Source organism: Triticum aestivum, chromosome 1A (genome assembly GCF_018294505.1).
Source record: "Triticum aestivum cultivar Chinese Spring chromosome 1A, IWGSC CS RefSeq v2.1, whole genome shotgun sequence".
Classification (NCBI taxonomy): Eukaryota; Viridiplantae; Streptophyta; class Magnoliopsida; order Poales; family Poaceae; genus Triticum; species Triticum aestivum.
In genome coordinates, this window is record NC_057794.1 from 489,140,435 (window position 1) to 489,164,411 (window position 23,977).

General features: G+C 43.7%; 1 protein-coding gene across 1 annotated transcript; it reads left to right on the forward strand.

Moving 5' to 3' along the window:
- The first annotated feature begins 1,306 nt into the window (after window positions 1-1,306).
- LOC123189748 (uncharacterized) lies at window positions 1,307-4,464 on the forward strand. The gene is made up of 3 exons (XM_044602263.1): window positions 1,307-1,691; window positions 2,765-2,910; window positions 3,668-4,464. The coding sequence occupies exons 1-3, from the start codon at window positions 1,383-1,385 to the stop codon at window positions 4,284-4,286; spliced, it is 1,074 nt and encodes a 357-aa protein (XP_044458198.1). The 5' UTR covers window positions 1,307-1,382; the 3' UTR covers window positions 4,287-4,464.
- Window positions 4,465-23,977: the final 19,513 nt, after the last annotated feature.

Consider the following 23,977-nt stretch of genomic DNA (forward strand, 5'->3'; position numbering starts at 1 on the left):
TGTGGCCGTGTGTCACTCCTCCCCCTTCCTCTTTCCCCAGCCTAGTGCTTTCTGGCAATGCTTCAGGTGGGACGGGCGTTGTCGGTTCCGACGGTGGTTGGACTTGGCGGAGCTATTTGAGGCCACCCGCATTGATGTTCTCAGGGTGGTCTGGGTGCAGAGCCACGGCCCTGGCGATGGGAGGCGCGTTGATTGGGCGCATTTGCGTGGCTTGGGTGCGGGCGAGCAAACATGGCCGCTTGGGCGAGTGGTTGGTGGAGCGGGGGTGCGACGGAGGGGCTCAGAGCACCAAGGTACATCACTTGCCCAATCTTTCTACTAGCCGTCGGTGGCGGCATCCGCGGACGTTGTTTCCTTTTTGCAGGCTCCACCGCGGTACTCTCACTCCCTTGGTGTTGCTATGGGTGAAAACTTGATCCATGGGATGCGACGGTGGCGGCTATCCTGGTCCTGCCCTTCTTGGAGGTGCCGTTTTGGAGTCATCGCTCCGGCGTTGGCCATCTCAACTCTCCTCGGTGGATCACCCATGTGGTGGTCCGTCGGCTAGAAGCGGTTCTTCTGTGCTCATTCGTAGTATGCTTGGTAGTCGTGGGATGGTTTGTCGGCACCTTTGTATCTTGCTTTGGGTGTGTGTATCGGTCTTCTCGAATGTATGAGGTGATGGTTGCTTTATAATATAAAGCGGGGAAGGCCTTTTTCGTCATTAGGGGATTGTGTCGTGGAGAGATAGAGAAGGCTAGAAAGAAAGAAGAAGCAAGAGTGAGAAAGAGAAGGTTAGAGAGAGAGATGCAGGGTGATAGATAAAGTGGGAAACGAGAGACAAATATGTAATGTATTCATAGGTGCAATTGAATTAGAACAGACTAAAAAGCCCGTGGCAACGCACGGACATTATACTAGTCAGTTGTAATTTTGTACTGTAGAACCGAAGTTTGGGTACCGAAATTGTTCACAACTCACGTTCAATATCACCAGTTGTGGTTCCCGTTCATGCATGCCTTCCGCTATATACCATACAAATCACAGCAAAATTTGAATTCGCAGAACATAAAGGAGGAAACGCAGACCCCTGCGACCAGCCACCCAACACCCGCAAAAAAAAGCACCCTAAATTTGTTCGAGCTGGCGCCTCAATTCAGACGCGCCCCGCCACTCCAGCAATCGGTGCCTCCCGCCAGGTCATCAATCCGCGGCATCTCTCCCCCGGATCGCGATCTCAACCGTACACTCCATCCACATCGAACGGCAGGAAAACGCCTCCTCCCACCTCTCGCCCCCCTTAAAATCCCCTTCCCCCTCCCGGCAAATCGCACAAAACAACCACCACCGCTCCTCCAATCCCACATTCGCTCGCAGCTCGAACCAAGGAGAGACCGTCAGCCATGTCCGGGCGCGGCAAGGGAGGCAAGGGGCTCGGCAAGGGCGGCGCCAAGCGCCACCGGAAGGTGCTGCGCGACAACATCCAGGGCATCACCAAGCCGGCGATCCGGAGGCTCGCTCGGAGGGGCGGCGTCAAGCGCATCTCCGGCCTCATCTACGAGGAGACCCGCGGCGTGCTGAAGATCTTCCTCGAGAACGTCATCCGCGACGCCGTCACCTACACCGAGCATGCCCGCCGCAAGACCGTCACCGCCATGGACGTCGTCTACGCCCTCAAGCGCCAGGGCCGCACCCTCTACGGCTTCGGCGGCTAGGCTCGTCCTCACCTCCGTGCAAATTCCGATGTGCCTATCCCCCTGTGCGCCGTAGTCTCGCTGTCCAGAAAACTTAGCTGAAATGAGTTCCCCATGTTTATCTCCGCTGTTTCCTTCGTAGGATTAGCTGTATCGTCAAACAAAGCTGTTCGCATCTGAAGTTTGAATCCAATCTTGTGTCTACGCAAATATTGTGGTTGTGGTTTTGCTGTGATTTTTACTGCTGCGCTGTTGCAATTGTGGTGTGTCGATTGTTCCTTCTGTAGCGCAAGATCTGGTTGCTAGTACTGAATTACAGAACGAAGTTTCCAGAATTCAGTCTGCATTTCGGACATTGTAGATTTGCCTTTCTTGAACGGGTCTGCGACGTGAACTATCTATAATGACTGAATCATGTGGTTCGTGTCGGTAACCAGGAAAGGCCATTTGCTCTATTTCCAAACATCACTGTGGAAATGTTTTCATTGGATGAAATATTAGCAGCAATAACATTTTCAAACCTAGGAACACTTCATCTTGGTTTTCGTTGGACGTTAAGCATACCACTGTGATGTTCTAGAATATGAGAGTTCACATCATCTTCAAACCTGGGAACATCAGTTGGTTACTTGATGCGCTTACAACAGTGTGTTAGAGCCAGATCCTGCAAAAGCCTGCATTAGCAGGTTTATTTCCGTGTATAAATGATTTTTCAACCATGAGGGGAGGTGTCAAGGGAACAGTGAATAACCTGTAGCGAGCAATGACCTGTGAACCGTAGAATCCTAAAGAAGTCAACTCCAGTAAGCAATGGAAATGGGAGGACTGGTGAGGCGTTGGGTCAAGTGTTCTGAATTATCTTCAGATGTCCAAAATGGTTCACATGAAGAATACTCCCTCCGATCTAGTCTGTGCTTAGAAGACACCTTACATAGTACTCCCTCCGTCTCATAATGTAAGAACGTTACAAATCAATCATTCTGCAGAACAGCAGTGCAGCAAGTATAGGAAGTTGGATTGACGTCCAGAGCGAATTAGTGACCGCTCTTGTCCAGTAGACAGATTACAGCATTTCAATACATTCTTTCTAGAAGCAGCGAGGCAAATGCCGGGCAATGTGTGAGGGCGACGATAACACGCAGTTCTTCCACGCCAGTGCCTTGCGCCGTTTGGGTCCTGGACGTTGGCGCCTTGGCAGGGTGCAGGTTGTCACGGGAGCTCCTAATTGGCGCTTCAGGTGTGAGCTCGCCCGTTGGCGCTCACGGGCACTGGGCCGGCCCATCAAGCGCGAATTCCTGCTCGAATGCTCGGTCGCAGTTAGATCGCTCCTCTCGATTTCTTTTCTGCTCACTCGTTCATTTTTCTGTTGACCAATGGTCAGTGAGACCATTTACTAATAAAGAAAGAAAACAAATTCCACAGTTTTAAAAAAGTTCAAGAATTTGGGAAATTTTATGAAAAATAAGTTCACCCCAATTTTAAGAAGTTCATCGATTTTTGGAAAAAATCAATAATTTTGAAAAAAGTTCATAGAATTGGAAAAAAAGTTCATCATATTTTTAAAACTTAAGAAAATTTGAAAAAGTTCATCTAATTTAATAAAATCTTCATCAATTTTGAAATAATAATCATAAATTAAATAAAAAAACGCATTTAAGAAAACAAAAAAGTAAAAGAACAAGAATATAGGGTTGTTGCTGAAGACGTTCCTAAAAAAAGTTATTGGTCGCCAAATTATAGGATTGTTGCTGAAGACGTTCTTAATCATTATGCTATTTGTAAGCATCAACCAATCGAAAATCCTTTTTTTGTGTGGATATAACCAATCGAAAATCCTAGTCCTTCACATAGAATTTCAGCATGTCATGCCCATTTGAATTTGACAAAGAAAGATGGTACGTTGGGTATATGTTAAGGAAAAAGCAACCAGTCGGAGAAACTACGCGCAAATGAAATTCAAGAACCGAAGTTTGGGTCCCCTATACTCTCTACAGATCACAGCAATATTTGAACAAAATAAAGGAGGAAACACAGAACGCTGGCGCCTCAATTCGAGAATCGGCCTGCCACCCAAGCAATCGGCTCCTCTCGCCACGTCAGCGATCCGCGGCATCTCTCTCGCGGATCCCCATCATGACCGTCCACTGCATCCGCATCGAACGGCAGGCACGCGCCTCCTCCGACCTCTCGTCCCCGTTAAAATCCCCTTCGCCCCTTCTTCCAATCCCCGCACCAATCACCACCACTCCTCCAATCCGACAATTTCTCGCAGCTCGAACCAAGGCGAGTTCGTCGGCGACCATGTCCGGGCGCGGCAAGGGAGGCAAGGGGCTCGGCAAGGGCGGCGCCAAGCGCCACAGGAAGGTGCTCCGCGACAACATCCAGGGCATCACCAAGCCGGCGATCCGGCGCCTCGCTCGGAGGGGCGGCGTGAAGCGCATCTCGGGGCTCATCTACGAGGAGACCCGCGGCGTCCTCAAGATCTTCCTCGAGAACGTCATCCGCGACGCCGTCACCTACACCGAGCACGCACGCCGCAAGACCGTCACCGCCATGGACGTCGTCTACGCGCTCAAGCGCCAGGGCCGCACCCTCTACGGCTTCGGCGGATAGGCCCCTCGTGGTCGTCAATCTTCGTTGCCCCCCTGCAGATTCCTAAAGCTCGATGAGAACCTGACTTGTTTAGTTCGCTATTTCCCCTGTAGTTCCAAGTGAATCATGAAACAAAGCTATTCGCATCTGGAGTTTGGAAATTGTACTTGTCTTTGTGCAAATAAACTGTTTGTGATTTTGTCTCGCTGGTTATCTCTGTCATGTATGATTGTTGTTTCTTCTCTGATGTTAAATTTTGTGCGCTTGGGAGTAAGATTTGTTTGCCATCCTCTTACAAGGACCAGGAACATCATCTGCTCTGTATCTGCTATTTCTTCTGATGCATTTGTATTAGGAACCATTTATAATCATTCCATGTTGCAACGATGTGTGTAATTGAGATTGGGTTTAGTCTGCATTTCATACATCGATTTCTGGATTGATTTGCTATGTCATTTACTCTGCAAATCATCATGCTGTTCTTGTTAATAAGAAATGTCACCTGCTCTGTTTCTGTTTTTTTTTTGTTACTATAGTAATACTTCATCTGATGCATTATACATTTTGGCAATGGCTGCAACAACTTAATCCTTCAGTTTTTTTACTAGCTTATCAGCATAATTCTCCATATTCATTTTGCTAATCTCATATGATGTACGACAGTAGGGAAGTTTGGTGAATTACTTCTGACTTGATGTGCTTACACCACTGCCTTACATGCTTTGAGACAAAATAACTCTGCAGTTCTTACTTGAGGCCTGCAAAAGTCTGTATCAACAGGTTTAAAAACAGTAGAGAACAATGACCTGTGAATCCTTGAATCCTAAAAAAGTGATCTCCAGTAGCGATGAAAAATGAGAATAACAGAATGCATTGCATTCAAGCAAGTTTCCTGTAGACTATCTTCATATCTCAAGAACAGTTTGGATGAAGGAATAATAATTTGTCATTGGAGGACATGCTACAGCAAGTTGAATTGATATATAAAAGAAGTCTGTTCCTTGCAGAATAACTGAAGACAACCATTGTCATTTTGATAGGCAAAATTCCATAGGCACATTACAATATTTCAATACATTCTTCCTTTGACACATTCCCAGGTTTGGACACCCTCCCACATGAACAATCTCAGGTCTTAGGAACACCTCTTATGAAACCGAACACTTGATACAAGGAGGAGATGACACAATAAAAACTGAAGGCAAGGTACACACACAAATGCTGAAGTGCACAATAAATGACCCTCTAATTTTGTAAAATAAATACAATCAGAATTTGACACTCCTGCTAAAATTATGCACAATCATATTGGTGGAGAGAAGTAACAAAAATCACTATCAAATATGGGCAACAAGAAGACTGAAATTTTATAGGTGGAGAAAAGGATGAAACAACAAAGGTGAGCATTGTTCCATGCACACCCACATGGATAATAAATTCGAAAACAATACTAGGAAAATTTTAGAACATCTGAAATTTTGAGGTATCAAACTTGGTTGACCATTCTACTGACATGTAAAATTTCGTGAAGTATTGACACCCGTGGTACTCTTAGTGAAGAAAATACAATTGAGACTTTACTATTCATCAAAGAGTGTTTTCTAACATAACTTCGATCTTGTCATTTTTGACCCAAATACCACTAAGGTCATCTCTTTGTGAAACTTCATACGCAATTATACCGGTCGACTATGCGTGTTATAAAATGTTTTCTAGTTTTTTTTGTTTTTTCTAGTTTTTTTTGTTTTTTCTAGTTTTTTCCCCAAGTTTACTATGGCATGGAACCAAGTTCACCAAATCCGCGTCCAAGAAAAGGAGTATCAAGTTCTTGGTGTTGTGTTTACTTGATTCACATAATCCAGTACCAAGTAGCGTAACTGTGCTTTTCAAGGTGTACACATCACATCTGTTTTGAACTTTAGATTGTTGTCATAGAGCAAGAGGAATTCCGAGTAGTCAGATGAGGACTGTACTACATTTAATCTTGATAGTAGGCGTTTCTCGTGCTTATAGGCGTAACCAGTATGATTGCAACACTCGCGGAAGTGCACCAGTGTCCGCTTTTTTGAAGAAAACCCCAAACCGACAGCTTAGTATTCTTCTTTATACCTTGCAGAAGTCTAAATTATGTCCTTTAATATTGATTCATGTGTAATCAGATGTCAAGATGTAAATATCAGCAGCCAATATTGTCCTGCAACTGGTTCTAAAAAAAATTTGTCCTGCAACTTAAACTAAAGTGTCCAGTTCATTTTCTTTTTTCGCAAAGCTTGTGTATCATTTTATTGATAAAAGGGTAGAAGAAAGTACATGTTTGGTTACACCACACAGGATGATGGTGCCAATTCTGGAGGCGTCGGCTCTTTCCCAACATCGCGCGTCGTCCTGGATAGTTTGCAACACGCGAGTGGCGGATGGTCGAGATTTTTTGAAGATACAACCATTGCGGTGGCAAAGGTGTCAGGCCAAGAGTACGATGATCGAGGATAAACCTCGGCGCACGGAGGTTGGCGCTTGGGAGCAAGAAGACGCCCACAAGTCTACAAAGGGGGTCGTCAGACATGGGGGAGATGTCGTTGACTGACACCAAGCAAGAACTCATGTCAGATTTGGCGCGAGAAAGGACATCCGACAATGAGGTGGTACATGGTTTCTAGCACCTGATCGTAAAAGGAGTACAAATGCTCGTGGGAGGCCACGCCGGGCTAAGCGGTCCGCCGTCCAGAAACAATCGAGAATGAATAGTTGATACGTTCATTTTGCATCATGTTTTTATGTTAATATTTATTGCATTATGGGCTGATTTTTCACTTTATGATACAATTCTTATGCCTTTTGTCTCTTATTTTGTAAGTTTCACATAAAGAGCGGGATTGCCGACAGCTGGAATTCTGGACCAAAAAGGGCTATCGAGGCATTTTTTCTCAACATTTCCAAATGAGCTGAAAATTGACGGAGAATTATTTTGAAATATATTAAAATTATTGGCGAAAGAAGTATCAGAGGGGGACCCACAAAGCAGCCACAAGCCTGCCCTGTGGGCCCACCCCCTGAGCTTGTGGTGAGCCTGGCAGGCCTCCGAGGCCCATCTTCACCTATATGATGCCATTTGCCCTGGAAAAAAAAATCAGAAAAAAGGTTTCGGACGAAGCGTTGCCCTCTCGAGGCGGAACCTGGGCAGGAGCACTTTTACTCTCCGGTGGAGAGATTCCGCCGGGGAAACTTCCCTTCAGGAGGGGGAAATCGAAGCCATCGTCGTCACCAATGATCCTCTAATCATGGGAGGACCAATCTTCATCAACATCTTCACCAGCACCATCTCATCTCAAACCCTACTTCATCTCTTGTATTCAACCTTTGTCTCAAAATCTTAGATTGGCAACTGTGGGTTGCTAATGGTGTTGATTACATCTTGTAGTTGATGTTTGTTGGTTTATTTTGTGGAAGATCATATGTTCAGATCCATTATGCTATTCAATACCCCATGATCTTGAACATGAATATGTGTTATGAGTAGTTACATTTGTTCTTGAGGACATGAGAGAAATCTTGTCATAAGAAATCATGTGAATTTGGTATTTGTTCGATATTTTGATGATATGTATGTTGTTGTTTCCCTTAGTAGTGTTATGTGAACGTCAACTACATGGCACTTCACCATCTTTGGGGCCTAAGAGAAAGCATTGCGGAGTAGTTGTTAGATGATGGGTTGCTAGAGTGACAGAAGGTTCAACCCTAGTTTATGCGTTGTTACAAACGGGCCGATTTGGATCTATATGTTTCATGCTATGGTTATGTAAGTGCATCTAGTGCCCCTTAGTGATTTTGGTGTATTGAAGACTTATAGGTTAAGGGACTAATGCGTGTGTGAGTGTACACAGGTCTATAAGTCTATGAGGAGTTTGATATTTACAGAAAAAGTCGACCCCTAAAAATGAATATCTTCGACTGAAGATTTTGGTATTTCTGAAGACTTTCATGAAGACTTTGAAAGTGAAGAAATTGGTGTGTCCGTGATGACTTGATATTCATGCAAGAAATATGAAGCTTGAAGACTTTCGTGTTCATAGTTTTGTTTTTCTCTTTCTTGAGTCATAGGAAACACCGTACTGTTAAAGGGGTCGAGGAAATACTAAGGAAAAATTTCCATGTGATGCTCAACTCAAATCCTACACCTACCAATCCCTTTGAATGAAGCCATTGGAAATCTCATACAGTTCAGTCAATTTCTTCAGTGACAGAGACGAAGTTCTTCTGGTCTCTGAGGAATTTGTCCTGACTGAGGAGTTAGGAATTCGCCAGTGCGGATTGCCTACACAGTGAGGAACATGATAGCCCTGAGGATTTTGCTACTCAAAATTCCGACCGTTGCCGTGCTATGCGCCAGCTGTCCCAAAATATCTATCCACCTAACGGTCATATCATTGAAGGGCATTTATGTCTTATCATGTCGGGCTATTCCCTAGGCTACAAATAGCCGCCCCCTACAACCACTAGCTGGTTGGCTGCTCCGAGAGAAACTGACACTTGTCATTTGAGAGCAACCCATCCTCCGAGGACTTTGAGCGAAAATCATCAAGTGAGGAAAAACCAAAAACCCAAAATCCAAACACCTACAAACCCCAAGTGATTGAGCATCACTGAAGAGATTAATTTTGAGTGGATCCGGCGCTTGTTACCTTTGAAGACTATGCTTCTTCCAGACGGTTAGGCGTCATGGTCTAGAGCATCCAAGAGGAATTGTGGATCACTGAGTGACCAAGTTTGTGAAGGTTTGGAAGTCGCCTGAAGACTTACCACGAGTGATTGGACGAGGTCTGTGTGACCTTAGTTCAAGGAGAATACGGTGAGGATTGGGTGTCTTGGACGAAGTGTCTTTGACTGGGTGTCTGGGACTGTATGTCCTCGAGTTTAAATACTCAGCCGCTCCAACCAGACGTACAACTGAGACAACAGTTGGAACTGGTCTACCAAATCATTGGCTTCACCGAGTTTACTGGTTCTATTTTCTCAACTCTTTCATTTCCTCATAACTGTGATGTATGTTTGTTCATATCTGTGTTTGAAGACTGTTTGTCTTCATCCTGAGTTATCCTGTGATTACGCTTCCTGTACTCTGTGCCTGTCTTCATTTCATCATGATGACTATGCTTGTATTCTGTTGTGCTTACTTTTGAGTACTTATTTCGCTGCTAGTAGTTCTTCGCTAAGGAATTTCCTCACCAGCAAATTTCTCAGTGAAGAATTTTATAAAAATCGCCTATTCACCCCCTCTAGTCGATATAACGCACTTTCAATTGGTATCAGAGCAAGGTACTCCCTTGTTCTGTGTGATTTTGGTTTAACCGCCTGGAGTTTTAGTTATGTCGACCGCAGGTATGATGAAGGTGACATGCCCCATATTTGACGGTCACGAGTATCCCAAGTGGAAGGCCATGATGAAAAAACGCCCCATGGCGATGAACAGCGAGTTGTGGACCGTCACTGAGATTGGCTTGACTGATCTGTGCAAGATGGCGGATGCTGATGACATTCGCAAGTATACTCTTCTCAACCTCACGGCGAAGGATGTCATCTGCTCCAGCCTGTCACAAAATCAGTTCAGGAATATCATGCATCTCATGTTGGGGAACGTAGTAATTTCAAAAAAATTCCTACGCACACGCAAGATCATGGTGATGATATAGCAACGAGGGGAGAGTGTTGTCTACGTACCCTCGTAGACCGAAGCGGAAGCGTTGACGCAACGTAGAGGAAGTAGTCGTACGTCCTCCGGTTCAACCGATCCAAGTACCGTTACTCCGGCACCTCCGAGTTCTTGACACGCGTACAGCTCGATGACGCACCCTCGATCTCCGATCCAGCAGAGGCGCCGAGGGGGAGTTCCGTCAGCACGACGGCGTGGTGACGATCTTGATGTTCTCCTGTTGCAGGGCTTCGCCTAAGCACCGCTACAATATGACCGAGGTGTAATATCGTGGAGGGGGGCACCGCACACGGCTAAGGAACGATCAATGATCAACTTGTGTGTCCTAGGGTGCCCCCTTACCCCCATATATAAAGGAGGGAGGGAGGAGGTGGCCGGCCCTAGGGGGGCGCGCCATGAGGAGGGGGAAACCTACTCCAAGTAGGTTTCCCTCTCTTTTCCTTATCTTATTTGGAGGGGGAAGGAAAGAGTACTAGTATTAGGAAGTAGTACTAGTAGTAGTAATAGGAAGAGGGGGAAGGAGAAAGGAAAGGGGGGGCTGGCCCCCCTCCCCAATTCAGATTGGGCTTGGGGGGGCGCGCCCCCCTCCCTTGCTCCTTCTCTCTTCCTCCTACATGGGCCCAATAAGGCCCATATACCTCCCGAGGTGTTCCGGTAACCTCTCGGGGCTCCAAACTTCTCCGGAACCTTTCCGGTGTCCAAATATATCCGTCCAATATATCAATCTTTTATGTCTCGACCATTTCGAGACTCCTCGTCATGTCCGTAATCATATCCGGGACTCTGAACAACCTTCGGTACATCAAAATACATAAACTCATAATATAACTGTCATCGAAACCTTAAGCGTGCGGACCCTACGGTTCAAGAACGATGTAGACATGACTGAGACACATCTCTGGTCAATAACCAATAGCGGGACCTGGATGCCCATATTGGTTCCTACATATTCTACGAAGATCTTTATCGGTCAAACCGCATAACAACATACGTTGTTCCCTTTGTCATCGGTATGTTACTTGTCCGAGATTCGATCGTCGGTATCCAATACCTAGTTCAATCTCGTTATCGACAAGTCTCTTTACTCGTTCTGTAATACTTCATCTTATAACTAACTCATTAGTTACATGCTTGCAAGGCTTAGGTGATGAGCATTGCCGAGAGGGCCCAGAGATACCTCTCCGACAATCGGAGTGACAAAACCTAATCTCGAATTATGCTAACTCAACATGTACCTTCGGAGACACCTGTAGTACTCCTTTATAATCACCCAGTTATGTTGTGACGTTTGGTAGTACCCAAAGTGTTCCTTCGGTAAACGGGAGTTACACAATTCTCATAGTTACAGGAACATGTATAAGTCATGAAGGAAGCAATAGCAGAATACTAAACGATCAAGTGCTAAGCTAACGGGATGGGTCATGTCAATCACCTCATTCTCCTAATGATGTGATCCCATTAATCAAATGACAACACATGTCAATGGTTAGGAAACATAACCATCTTTGATTAATGAGCTAGTCAAGTAGAGGCATACTAGTGACTATATGTTTGTCTATGTATTCACACATGTATCATGTTTCTGGTTAATACAATTCTAGCATGAATAATAAACATTTATCATGATATGAGGAAATAAATAATAACTTTATTATTGCCTCTAGGGCATATTTCCTTCAGTCTCCCACTTGCACTAGAGTCAATAATCTAGATTACATAGTAATGATTCTAACACCCATGGAGTCTTGGTGCTGATCATGTTTTGCTCGTGAGAGAGGCTTAGTCAACGGGTCTGCAACATTCAGATCCGTATGTATCTTGCAAATCTCTATGTCTCCCACTTGGACTTGGTCCCGAATGGAATTGAAGCGTCTCTTGATGTGCTTGGTCCTCTTGTGAAATCTGGATTCCTTTGCCAAGGCAATTGCACCAGTATTGTCACAGAAGATCTTCATTGGTCCCGATGCACTAGGTATGACACCTAGATCGGAAATGAACTCCTTCATCCAGACTCCTTCATTTGCTGCTTCAGAAGCAGCTATGTACTCCGCTTCACATGTAGATCCCGCCACGACGCTTTGTTTAGAACTGCACCAACTTACAGCTCCACCGTTTAATAAAAACACGTATCCGGTCTGCGATTTAGAATCGTCCGGATCAGTGTCAAAGCTTGCATCGACGTAACCATTTACGACTAGCTCTTTGTCACCTCCATATACGAGAAACATATCCTTAGTCCTTTTCTGGTATTTCAGGATGTTCTTGACCGTTGTCCAGTGATCCACTCCTGGATTACTTTGGTACCTACCTGCCAAGCTTATTGCTAAGCATACGTCAGGTCTGGTACACAACATTGCATACATGATAGAGCCTATGGCTGAAGCATAGGGAACATCTTTCATTTTCTCTCTATCTTCTGCTGTGGTCGGGCATTGAGTTTGACTCAACTTTACACCTTGTAGCACAGGCAAGAATCCTTTCTTTGCCTGATCCATTTTGAACTTTTTCAAAATTTTGTCAAGGTATGTACTTTGTGAAAGTCCTATTAAGCGTCTTGATCTATCTCTATAGATCTTGATGCCCAATATGTAAGCAGCTTCACCGAGGTCTTTCATAGAAAAACTTTTATTCAAGTATCCCTTTATGCTATCCAGAAATTCTATATCATTTCCAATTAATAATATGTCATCAACATATAAAACTAGAAATGCTACAGAGCTCCCACTCACTTTCTTGTAAATACAGGCTTCTCCAAAAGTCTGTATAAAACCATATGCTTTGATCACACTATCAAAACATTTATTCCAACTCCGAGATGCTTGCACCAGTCCATAAATGGAACGTTGGAGCTTGCACACTTTGTCAGCACTTTTTGGATCAACAAAACCTTCAGGTTGCATCATATACAACTCTTCTTCTAGAAATCCATTCAAGAATGCAGTCTTGACATCCATTTGCCAAATTTCATAATCATGAAATGCAGCAATAGCCAACATGATTCGGACAGACTTAAGCATCGCTACGGGTGAGAAAGTCTCATCGTAGTCAACCCCTTGAACTTGTCGAAAACCTTTTGCAACAAGTCGAGCTTTGTAGATAGTAACATTACCATCAGCGTCAGTCTTCTTCTTAAAGATCCATTTATTCTCAATGGCTTGCCGATCATCGGGCAAGTCAACCAAAGTCCACACTTTGTTTTCATACATGGATCCTATCTCAGATTTCATGGCCTCTAGCCATTTTGCGGAATCTGGGCTCATCATCGCTTCCTCATAGTTCGTAGGTTCATCATGGTCTAGTAACATGACTTCCAGAATAGGATTTTCGTACCACTCTGGTGCGGATCTTACTCTGGTAGACCTACGAGGTTCAGTAGAAACTTGATCTGAAGTTTCATGATCAATATCATTAGCTTCCTCACTAATTTGTGTAGTTGTCACAGGAACCGGTTCTTGTGATGAACTACTTTCCAATAAGGGAGTAGATACAATTATCTCATCAAGTTCTACTTTCCTCCCACTCACTTCTTTCGAGAGAAACTCCTTCTCTAGAAAGGATCCGATTTTAGCAATGAAAATCTTGCCTTCAGATCTGTGATAGAAGGTGTACCCAATTGTCTCCTTTGGGTATCCTATGAAGACACATTTCGCCGATTTGGGTTCGAGCTTATCTGGTTGAAGTTTCTTCACATAAGCATCGCAGCCCCAAACTTTGAGAAATGACAACTTTGGTTTCTTGCCAAACCACAGTTCATAAGGCGTCGTCTCAACGGATTTTGATGGTGCCCTATTTAACGTGAATGTGGCCGTCTCTAAAGCATAACCCCAAAACTATAGCGGTAAATCGGTAAGAGACATCATAGATCGCACCATATCAAGTAAAGTACGATTACGACGTTCGGACACACCATTTCGCTGTGGTGTTCCAGGTGGCGTGAGTTGCGAAACTATTCCACATTGTTTCAAATGTAAACCAAACTCGTAACTCAAATATTCTCCTCCACGATCAGATCGTAGAAACTTTATTTTCTTGTTACGATGATTTTCTACTTCACTCTGAAATTCTTTGAACTTTTCAAATGTTTCAGACTTGTGCTTCATCAAGTAGATATACCCATATCTGCTCAAATCATCTGTGAAGGTGAGGAAATAACGATATCCGCCATGAGCCTCAACATTCATCGGACCACATACATCTGTATGTATGATTTCCAACAAATCTGTTGCTCTCTCCATAGATCCGGAGAACGGTGTTTTGGTCATCTTGCCCATGAGGCACGGTTCGCAAGTACCAAGTGATTCATAATCAAGTGATTCCAGAAGTCCATCAGTATGGAGTTTCTTCATGCGTTTTACACCGATATGACCTAAACGGCAGTGCCACAAATATGTTGCACTATCATTATCAACTCTGCATCTTTTGGCTTCAACGTTATGAATATGTGTATCACTACTATCGAGATTTAATAAAAATAGACCATTCTTCAAGGGTGCATGACCATAAAAGATATTACTCATGTAAATAGAACAACCATTATTCTCTGATTTAAATGAATAACCATCTCGCATCAAACAAGATCCAGATATAATGTTCATGCTCAACGCAGGCACCAAATAACAATTATTCAAGTCTAAAACTAATCCCGATGGTAGATGTAGAGGTAGCGTGCCGACCGCGATCACATCGACTTTGGAACCATTTCCCACGCGCATCGTCACCTCGTTCTTAGCTAATCTTCGCTTAATCCGTAGTCCCTGTTTTGAGTTGCAAATGTTAGCAACAGAACCAGTATCAAATACCCAGGTGCTACTGCGAGCATTAGTAAGGTACACATCAATAACATGTATATCACATATACCTTTGTTCACTTTGCCATCCTTCTTATCCGCCAAATACTTGGGGCAGTTCCGCTTCCAGTGTCCAGTCTGCTTGCAGTAGAAGCACTCAGTTTCAGGCTTAGGTCTAGACTTGGGTTTCTTCACTTGAGCAGCAACTTGTTTGCCGTTCCTTTTGAAGTTCCCCTTCTTCTTCCCTTTGCCCCTTTTCTTGAAACCAGTGGTCTTGTTGACCATCAACACTTGATGCTCCTTTTTGATTTCTACCTCCGCGGCTTTCAGCATCGCGAATAGCTCGGGAATAGTCTTGTTCATCCCTTGCATATTATAGTTCATCACAAAGCTCTTGTAGCTTGGTGGCAGTGATTGGAGAATTCTGTCAATGACGCTATCATCCGGAAGATTAACTCCCAGTTGAATCAAGTGATTATTATACCCAGACATTTTGAGTATATGCTCACTGACAGAACTGTTCTCCTCCATCTTGCAGCTGTAGAACTTATTGGAGACTTCATATCTCTCAATCCGGGCATTTGCTTGAAATATTAACTTCAACTCCTGGAACATCTCATATGCCCCATGACGTTCAAAACATCGTTGAAGACCCGGTTCTAAGCCGTAAAGCATGGCACACTGAACTATAGAGTAGTCATCACCTTTGCTCTGCCAGACGTTCTTAACGTCGTCAGTTGCATCAGCAGCAGGCCTGGCACCCAGCGGTGCTTCCAGGACGTAACTCTTCTGTGCAGTAATGATGATAATCCTCAGGTTACGGACCCAGTCCGTGTAATTGCTACCATCATCTTTCAACTTTGCTTTCTCAAGGAACGCATTAAAATTCAACGGAACAATAGCACGAGCCATCTATCTACATACAAACATAGACAAGCAAAATACTATCAGGTACTAAGTTCATGATAAATTTAAGTTCAATTAATCATATTACTAAAGAACTCCCACTTAGACAGACATCTCTCTACTCATCTAAGTGATTACGTGATCCAAATCAACTAAACCATGTCCGATCATCACGTGAGATGGAGTAGTTTCAATGGTGAACATCTCTATGTTGATCATATCTACTATATGATTCACGCTCGACCTTTCGGTCCCCGTGTTCCGAGGCCATATCTGTATATGCTAGGCTCGTCAAGTATAACCTGAGTATTCCGCGTGTGCAACTGTTTTGCACCCGTTGTATTTGAACGTAGAGCCTATCACACCCGATCATCACGTGGTGTCTCAGCACGAAGAACTTTTGCAACGGTGCATACTCAGGGAGAACACTTCTTGATAATTAGTGAGAGATCATCTTAAAATGCTACCGTCAAACAAAGCAAGATAAGATGCATAAAGGATAAACATCACATGCAATCAATATAAGTGATATGATATGGCCATCATCATCTTGTGCTTGTGATCTCCATCTTCGAAGCACCGTCGTGATCACCATCGTCACCGGTGCGACACCTTGATCTCCATCGTAGCATCGTTGTTGTTACGCCATCTATTGCTTCTACGACTATCGCTACCACTTAGTGATAAAGTAAAGCAATTACAGGGCGTTTGCATTTCATACAATAAAGCGACAACCATATGGCTCCTGCCAGTTGCCGATAACTTCGGTTACAAAACATGATCATCTCATACAATAAAATATAGCATCATGTCTTGGCCATATCACATCACAACATGCCCTGCAAAAACAAGTTAGACGTCCTCTACTTTGTTGTTGCAAATTTTACGTGGCTGCTACGGGCTTAAGCAAGAACCAATCTCACCTACGCATCAAAACCACAACGATAGTTTGTCAAATAGACTCCGTTTTAACCTTCACAAGGACCGGGCGTAGCCACACTCGGTTCAACTAAAGTGAGAGAGACAGACACCCGCCAGCCACCTTTAAGCACGAGTGCTCGTAACGGTGAAACCAGTCTCGCGTAAGCGTACGCGTAATGTCGGTCCGGGCCGCTTCATCTCACAATACCGCTGAACCAAAGTATGACATGCTGGTAGGCAGTATGACTTATATCGTCCACAACTCACTTGTGTTCTACTCGTGCATATAATATCAACACATAAAACCTAGGCTCGGATGCCACTGTTGGGGAACGTAGTAATTTCAAAAAATTTCCTACGCACACGCAAGATCATGGTGATGATATAGCAACGAGGGGAGAGTGTTGTCTACGTACCCTCGTAGACCGAAGCGGAAGCGTTGACGCAACGTAGAGGAAGTAGTCGTACGTCCTCCGGTTCAACCAATCCAAGTACCGTTACTCCGGCACCTCCGAGTTCTTGACACGCGTACAGCTCGATGACGCACCCTCGATCTCCGATCCAGCAGAGGCGCCGAGGGGGAGTTCCGTCAGCACGACGGCGTGGTGATGATCTTGATGTTCTCCTGTTGCAGGGCTTCGCCTAAGCACCGCTACAATATGACCGAGGTGTAATATCGTGGAGGGGGGCACCGCACACGGCTAAGGAACGATCAATGATCAACTTGTGTGTCCTAGGGTGCCCCCTTACCCCCGTATATAAAGGAGGGAGGGAGGAGGTGGCCGGCCCTAGGGGGGGCGCGCCATGAGGAGGGGGAAACCTACTCCAAGTAGGTTTCCCTCTCTTTTCCTTATCTTATTTGGAGGGGGAAGGAAAGAGTACTAGTATTAGGAAGTAGTACTAGTAGTAGTAATAGGAAGAGGGGGAAGGAGAAAGGAAAGGGGGGGCCGGCCCCCTCCCCAATTCGGATTGGGCTTGGGGGGGCGCGCCCCCCTCCCTTGCTCCTTCTCTCTTCCTCCTACATTGGCCCAATAAGGCCCATATACCTCCCGGGGGGTTCCGGTAACCTCCCGGGGCTCCAAACTTCTCCGGAACCTTTCCGGTGTCCAAATATATCCGTCCAATATATCAATCTTTTATGTCTCGACCATTTCGAGACTCCTCGTCATGTCCGTAATCATATCCGGGACTCCGAACAACCTTCGGTACATCAAAATACATAAACTCATAATATAACTGTCATCGAAACCTTAAGCGTGCGGACCCTACGGTTCGAGAACGATGTAGACATGACTGAGACACATCTCTGGTCAATAACCAATAGCAGGACCTGGATGCCCATATTGGTTCCTACATATTCTACGAAGATCTTTATCGGTCAAACCGCATAACAACATACGTTGTTCCCTTTGTCATCGGTATGTTACTTGTCCGAGATTCGATCGTCGGTATCCAATACCTAGTTCAATCTCGTTATCGACAAGTCTCTTTACTCGTTCTGTAATACTTCATCTTATAACTAACTCATTAGTTACATGCTTGCAAGGCTTAGGTGACGAGCATTGCCGAGAGGGCCCAGAGATACCTCTCCGACAATCGGAGTGACAAAACCTAATCTCGAATTATGCTAACTCAACATGTACCTTCGGAGACACCTGTAGTACTCCTTTATAATCACCCAGTTACGTTGTGACGTTTGGTAGTACCCAAGGTGTTCCTCCGGTAAACGGGAGTTACACAATTCTCATAGTTACAGGAACATGTATAAGTCATGAAGGAAGCAATAGCAGAATACTAAACGATCAAGTGCTAAGCTAACGGGATGGGTCATGTCAATCACCTCATTCTCCTAATGATGTGACCCCATTAATCAAATGACAACACATGTCAATGGTTAGGAAACATAACCATCTTTGATTAATGAGCTAGTCAAGTAGAGGCATACTAGTGACTATATGTTTGTCTATGTATTCACACATGTATCATGTTTCCGGTTAATACAATTCTAGCATGAATAATAAACATTTATCATGATATGAGGAAATAAATAATAACTTTATTATTGCCTCTAGGGCATATTTCCTTCATCTCGATCATGCGAAGCTCATCTTGGACCATCTCTCTGAGGTCTATGAAGGTCATCGAACTTGTCATGATCCTTGGTTTGAGGACTTCAAGGAATCTCTCAAAATGATGACATTCGAACCAGAATCATCATCTTCTACGTCATGCCTTATGGCAAAAGATGCTGAGGTCACTGAATGCTACCTATCGTAGTCCAGTGATGATGAATCTGGTGATGAATTTGGACCCAGCTATGTTAAACTTGCTTCCCTTGCTACTAAACAACAAAAAGCTTTGGAAAAAGCTCACTATATGCTAAACAAGAGCGATGATATGTTGGGTGAGGAAATGGATCAGTCAAAAGCTTTGGCTGAAAGTCTTCAGAGACTTCATACTAAGTATGACACCCTTCAAGATCAACATAACACTCTCTTATCGGATCATGAGAAGCTTTCTTATGAATTTCTTCAAAGAAAGCAAGACCTTGAGAAGCTAAGAGTGAGTTATGAAGATCTTTAGAAGGAGCGCGATTCATTACTTGCTCAACAAATCAGCGCATCTCAGGAAGAATTTGTTCCTCCATGCTTGAAGTGCATTGAACGTGAATCTGCTAATTCTTCACCTGAATGTTCAAATGCTGCTAATGTTTCAAATTCTTCACATGCCTCTCCATCACTAATTCCTCATCTGAGGACATTGCTAGTATCACTGACAATGCAGGGCTGAAGGAATTGTACACGACAGGCATGTACAAAATCCTCAAAGGGCATCAGGCTCTTTGTGGTGTGCTTAAAAAGTAGATCCTCAACAGGAACCCTAGGAAAGAGGGTATCGCCTTTGAGAGGAAACTCAATGCTGATGGTACATATTGGAAGCCTGAGCAGTACCCCAAAACTACATGGGTTGCTGCAAAGGGACCTCCAGTTGATCCATCTAACTTATCTGGATTTGCATGTGAATCTCCTCATTCTAATGATGAGTCAATTGGCTCCAACTATAAGCTATTCAAAAATCAGAATGGTGAAGTATTTGCTAGATATGTTGGCACTAACTGCAGGAACAACTCCCATATGCAGAAAATCTGGGTTCCCAAAAGATGCCATGAAAATCTTCAGGTGAATGTCATCATGACGCCACCTGTGAAGAATAGGAACCCCAGATCAAATTCCTCATACGGACCAAATTCCTCATATGGATCAAAGTCCTCATATGAACATCATCATGCTAACCCGTTTGTTTTGCAAGGAAGATCTAAAGATTATGGATATGTGCATTATTCTTCAAATCATTATGTCCATAAGTCCTCGAAGAATTTCTCTGCTTACTCATATGCTTACTCTAACCCATCTTATGTGAAACGAAATGGATTGGCTTCTATGCCATCCTTCTCGTATGGATCTCGCAGAATGATGAACTCTTTGCCACCCCTTCAGATGTGGGTGGTGAAGAAAAACAACTAATCTCTTTTGCAGGGTCAGGTCTCCAGATGCACGTAATCATCTGAAGAATTTGCTAGAGACCTGAGCATGCCTGATAGGACGCGGGCTAATCATGAAGAAATGAACTTTCTTTTCTCACGTCCTCATATTGCTTTATCAGTTCTTTTACTTGATGAAATTGATCTGATGAATTGATGTCATATTCTTCACTGATGAAGTATATGAGTTTGTAAGCTGCACTAATTCATCTGCAGGATGATCAACCCAAAGTCATTGAGTGGGTCCTTGATAGTGGATGTACAAACCACATGACTGGTGACAAGAATATATTGGTGGATGCTCCATTATCTCCGTCGCATCTGAAGCATATCATCTTTGCTGACAAAGGCAACAGTCAGGTATTGGGTCTAGGTAAGGTTGCGATTACAAAGGATCGACACATGGACAAAGTCATGCTTGTTGAGTCCTTATGATACAATCTTATGTCTGTCTCAATGCTTTGTGATCTTGATATGGTTGTTGTCTTCGGCAAGTACCGTTGTGTTGTGGTTATGGAAGCTGACAATTCCAAAGTCTTCAAAGGCTTTAGGAGAGGAGACCTGTATATTGTTGATTTCTCTACAGGACCACAATCAGCCATGTGCTTACTTGCAAAAGCTTCAGAAGGCTGGCTCTGGCATTGACGACTTGGTCATGCAGGCATGAGGCATTTGCACACGCTTGCGAAGAAGAAGCATGTCATTGGCATCGAGAATGTCAAATTCCTTAAGGATCACCTATGCGGAGCCTGTGAAGCTGGGAAGATGACCAAGGCCAAGCATCCAGTGAAGACTATCATGACCACCACTCGCCCATTTGAATTGCTTCACATGGATCTCTTTGGTCCTAATCATTATTCTGCTATCTCAAATGAAGCATCTCAATATGGCTTCATTATTGTTGATGATTATTCTCGTTACACATGGGTACACCTTGTTACTTACAAACATGAAGTGCAGGAAGTCTTCAAATGATTTTCCTCGAGGGCTTCAACCAATTTTGGTGTGAAGATCAAGCACATCAAAAGTGGCAATGGCACTGAGTTCAAGAATTCTGGTCTCGATGACTATCTTGATGAACTTGGTATCACTCATGAGTTATCTGCTCCTTACACTCCTCAGCAGAATGGCGTCGTGGAGCGCAAGAACAGGACTCTTGCTGAGATGGCTTGCACTATGCTTGATGAATACAAAATGCCTCGTCGTTTCTGGACTGAGGCAATTGATACTGCGTGCACATCATCAACAGAGTATATCTTCACAAATTTTTCAAAAAGACTGCCTATGAACTCCTCACTGATAAGAAACCCAACGTAAGTTATTTTAAAGTCTTCGGTGCTAAATGTTGGATTAGAGATCCTCATCACAACTCAAAATTTTCACCGAAAGCACATGAAGGTTTTATGCTTGGTTACGGAAAGGACTCGCACACCTACAGAGTCTTCAACAATGTTCTTCACAAAGTTGTTGAAACTGTAGATGTGCGGTTTGATGAAACTAATGGCTCGCAAAGAGAGCACCTACCTACTGTGATAGATGAACCAGCACCTGAGGAAACTATCAAGTTCAAGGCTACTGAGGATGTCATTCCTACTAAAGAATCTGCCGAAGAATTCATTCCAGAACATGAAGAACGTCGAGCTAATGCACCTGAAGAAAATGCTGAAGAAAATGATGCTGAAGAAAACGCTGATCAAACTCTTCAACGACAACCAGCTCATCCTCGCACTGCAAAAGAAGTGCAAGTTGAAAAGATCATCAATGACATCAAAGCGCCAGGTCCTCTCACATGCTCAAAAGCTTCACATTTGTCTAACTTTTATGGGCAGTATGCTTTTGTCTCTATTACAGAGCCTACTAAGGTAGATGAAGCATTTCTGGAGCCTGAGTGGATTCAGGCCATGCAAGAAGAATTACATCAGTTCGAGCTTAACAATGTCTGGGAACTGGTCAAACGTCCAGATCCTCGCAAACACAATATCATCGGCACAAAGTGGATCTACCACAACAAGCAAGATGAAAATGGCCTTGTGGTGAGGAATAAGGCACGGCTTGTAGCTCAAGGCTACACACAGGTTGAAGGAATTGATTGCGATGAAACTTTTGCACCTATTGCTAGACTTGAGGCTGTTCGCATATTACTTGCTTATGCTAACCATCATGATATCACTCTATATCAAATGGATGTGAAAAGTGCATTCCTCAATGGTAAGCTTGAGGAAGAAGTATATGTTGCTCAACCCCCAGGTTTTGAAGATCCAAAGAATCCTGACAAAGTCTTCAGACTCAACAAGGCCCTCTATGGCCTCAAGCAGGCCCCACGGGCTTGGTATGATACTTTGAAGGAACTCTTCATGAAGAAAGGCTTCAAACCCGGTTCACTCGATCCTACTCTTTTCACTAAATCTTATGATGGTGAATTGTTTGTGTGCCAAGTATATGTTGATGATATTATCTTTGGTTGTACTGACCAACGTTATATTGATGAATTTGCCTATATGATGAGTGAAGAATATCAAATGTCTAGGATGGGAGAGTTGAAATTCTTCTTAGGTCTTCAAATTCGTCAACAACACAATGGCATATTCATATCTTAGAAGAAATACCTCAAGGATGTACTGAGGAAATTCGGCATGCAAGATTGCAAAGGCGTCAAAATTCCTATGCCCACAAATGGCCATCTGTGCACTGATGAAAATGGTATTGACTTCGATCATAAGGTATACCGCTCCATGATAGGTTCCTTATTATATTTATGTTCATCTAGGCCAGATATAATGCTTAGTATTTGCATGTGTGCCCGATTTCAAACTGCACCGAAGGAATCACACCATAAGGTTGTGAAGCATATTCTTCGATATCTAGCTCACACACCAACACTTGGATTATGGTACCTCAAGGGCTTGGCTTTTGATCTTGTTGGATATTCTGACTCTGACTATGCTGGTGATCGTGTGGATCGCAAGTCAACATCTGGTACATGTCATTTCCTCGGACGATCTTTGGTCTGTTGGTCCTCGAAGAAACAGAACTGCGTATCACTATCTACTACTGAAGCTGGGTACATTGCCGCTGGTTCTTGCTGTGCCCAATTGCTATGGATGAAGCAAACTCTCAAGGACTACGGCGTTAACATGAAGAATGTGTCTCTCTTCTGTGACAATGAGAGTGCCATCAAGATTGCTCACAACCCAGTTCAGCACTCAAAGACAAGGCACATTCAGATTCGTCATCATTTTCTTAGTGATCATGTGTTGAAGGGCGACATTTCTATTGAGCATGTGAAGACTGAAGAACAGCTAGCCGATATCTTCACAAAGCCCTTGGATGAGAAGAGATTTAGCAAGTTGTGGTGTGAGCTAAATATCTTAGAGTCTTCGAATGTTCTTTGAAAAGGACACTCATCCTAACACTTATGCAAAATTGATGACTTAGATGTACAACACATGAAGAAACGTTTTTCTTCAATCAATGAAGAATAACACTCTTAGTGTAAAGAAATTAACGAAGAATTTGATTCTCAGAACCCTATGATAATTGTACGCGGTGTCTGAAATCATCATTCTTATACGGTGGGTCATGCCACCACCACCAAAAGTTGAAATTCCTCAAATTATTTATATTCTTCAACTTTGCATAGTCTTTACTGGTTCCGTCATTTTTCTTCATTGGCTATATATATATATATATATATATATATATATATATATATGAGTTTATGTCCTCTACAGTATTCACTTATTGCTATTTTTTCAAGTTGGTTTTCTGCTAAGTGAATGTGATCGGACCCTTCCCCTCTATGCTATACTCAACCCAATCTATTCACAAATTCTTCATGTGTGTTCTATTT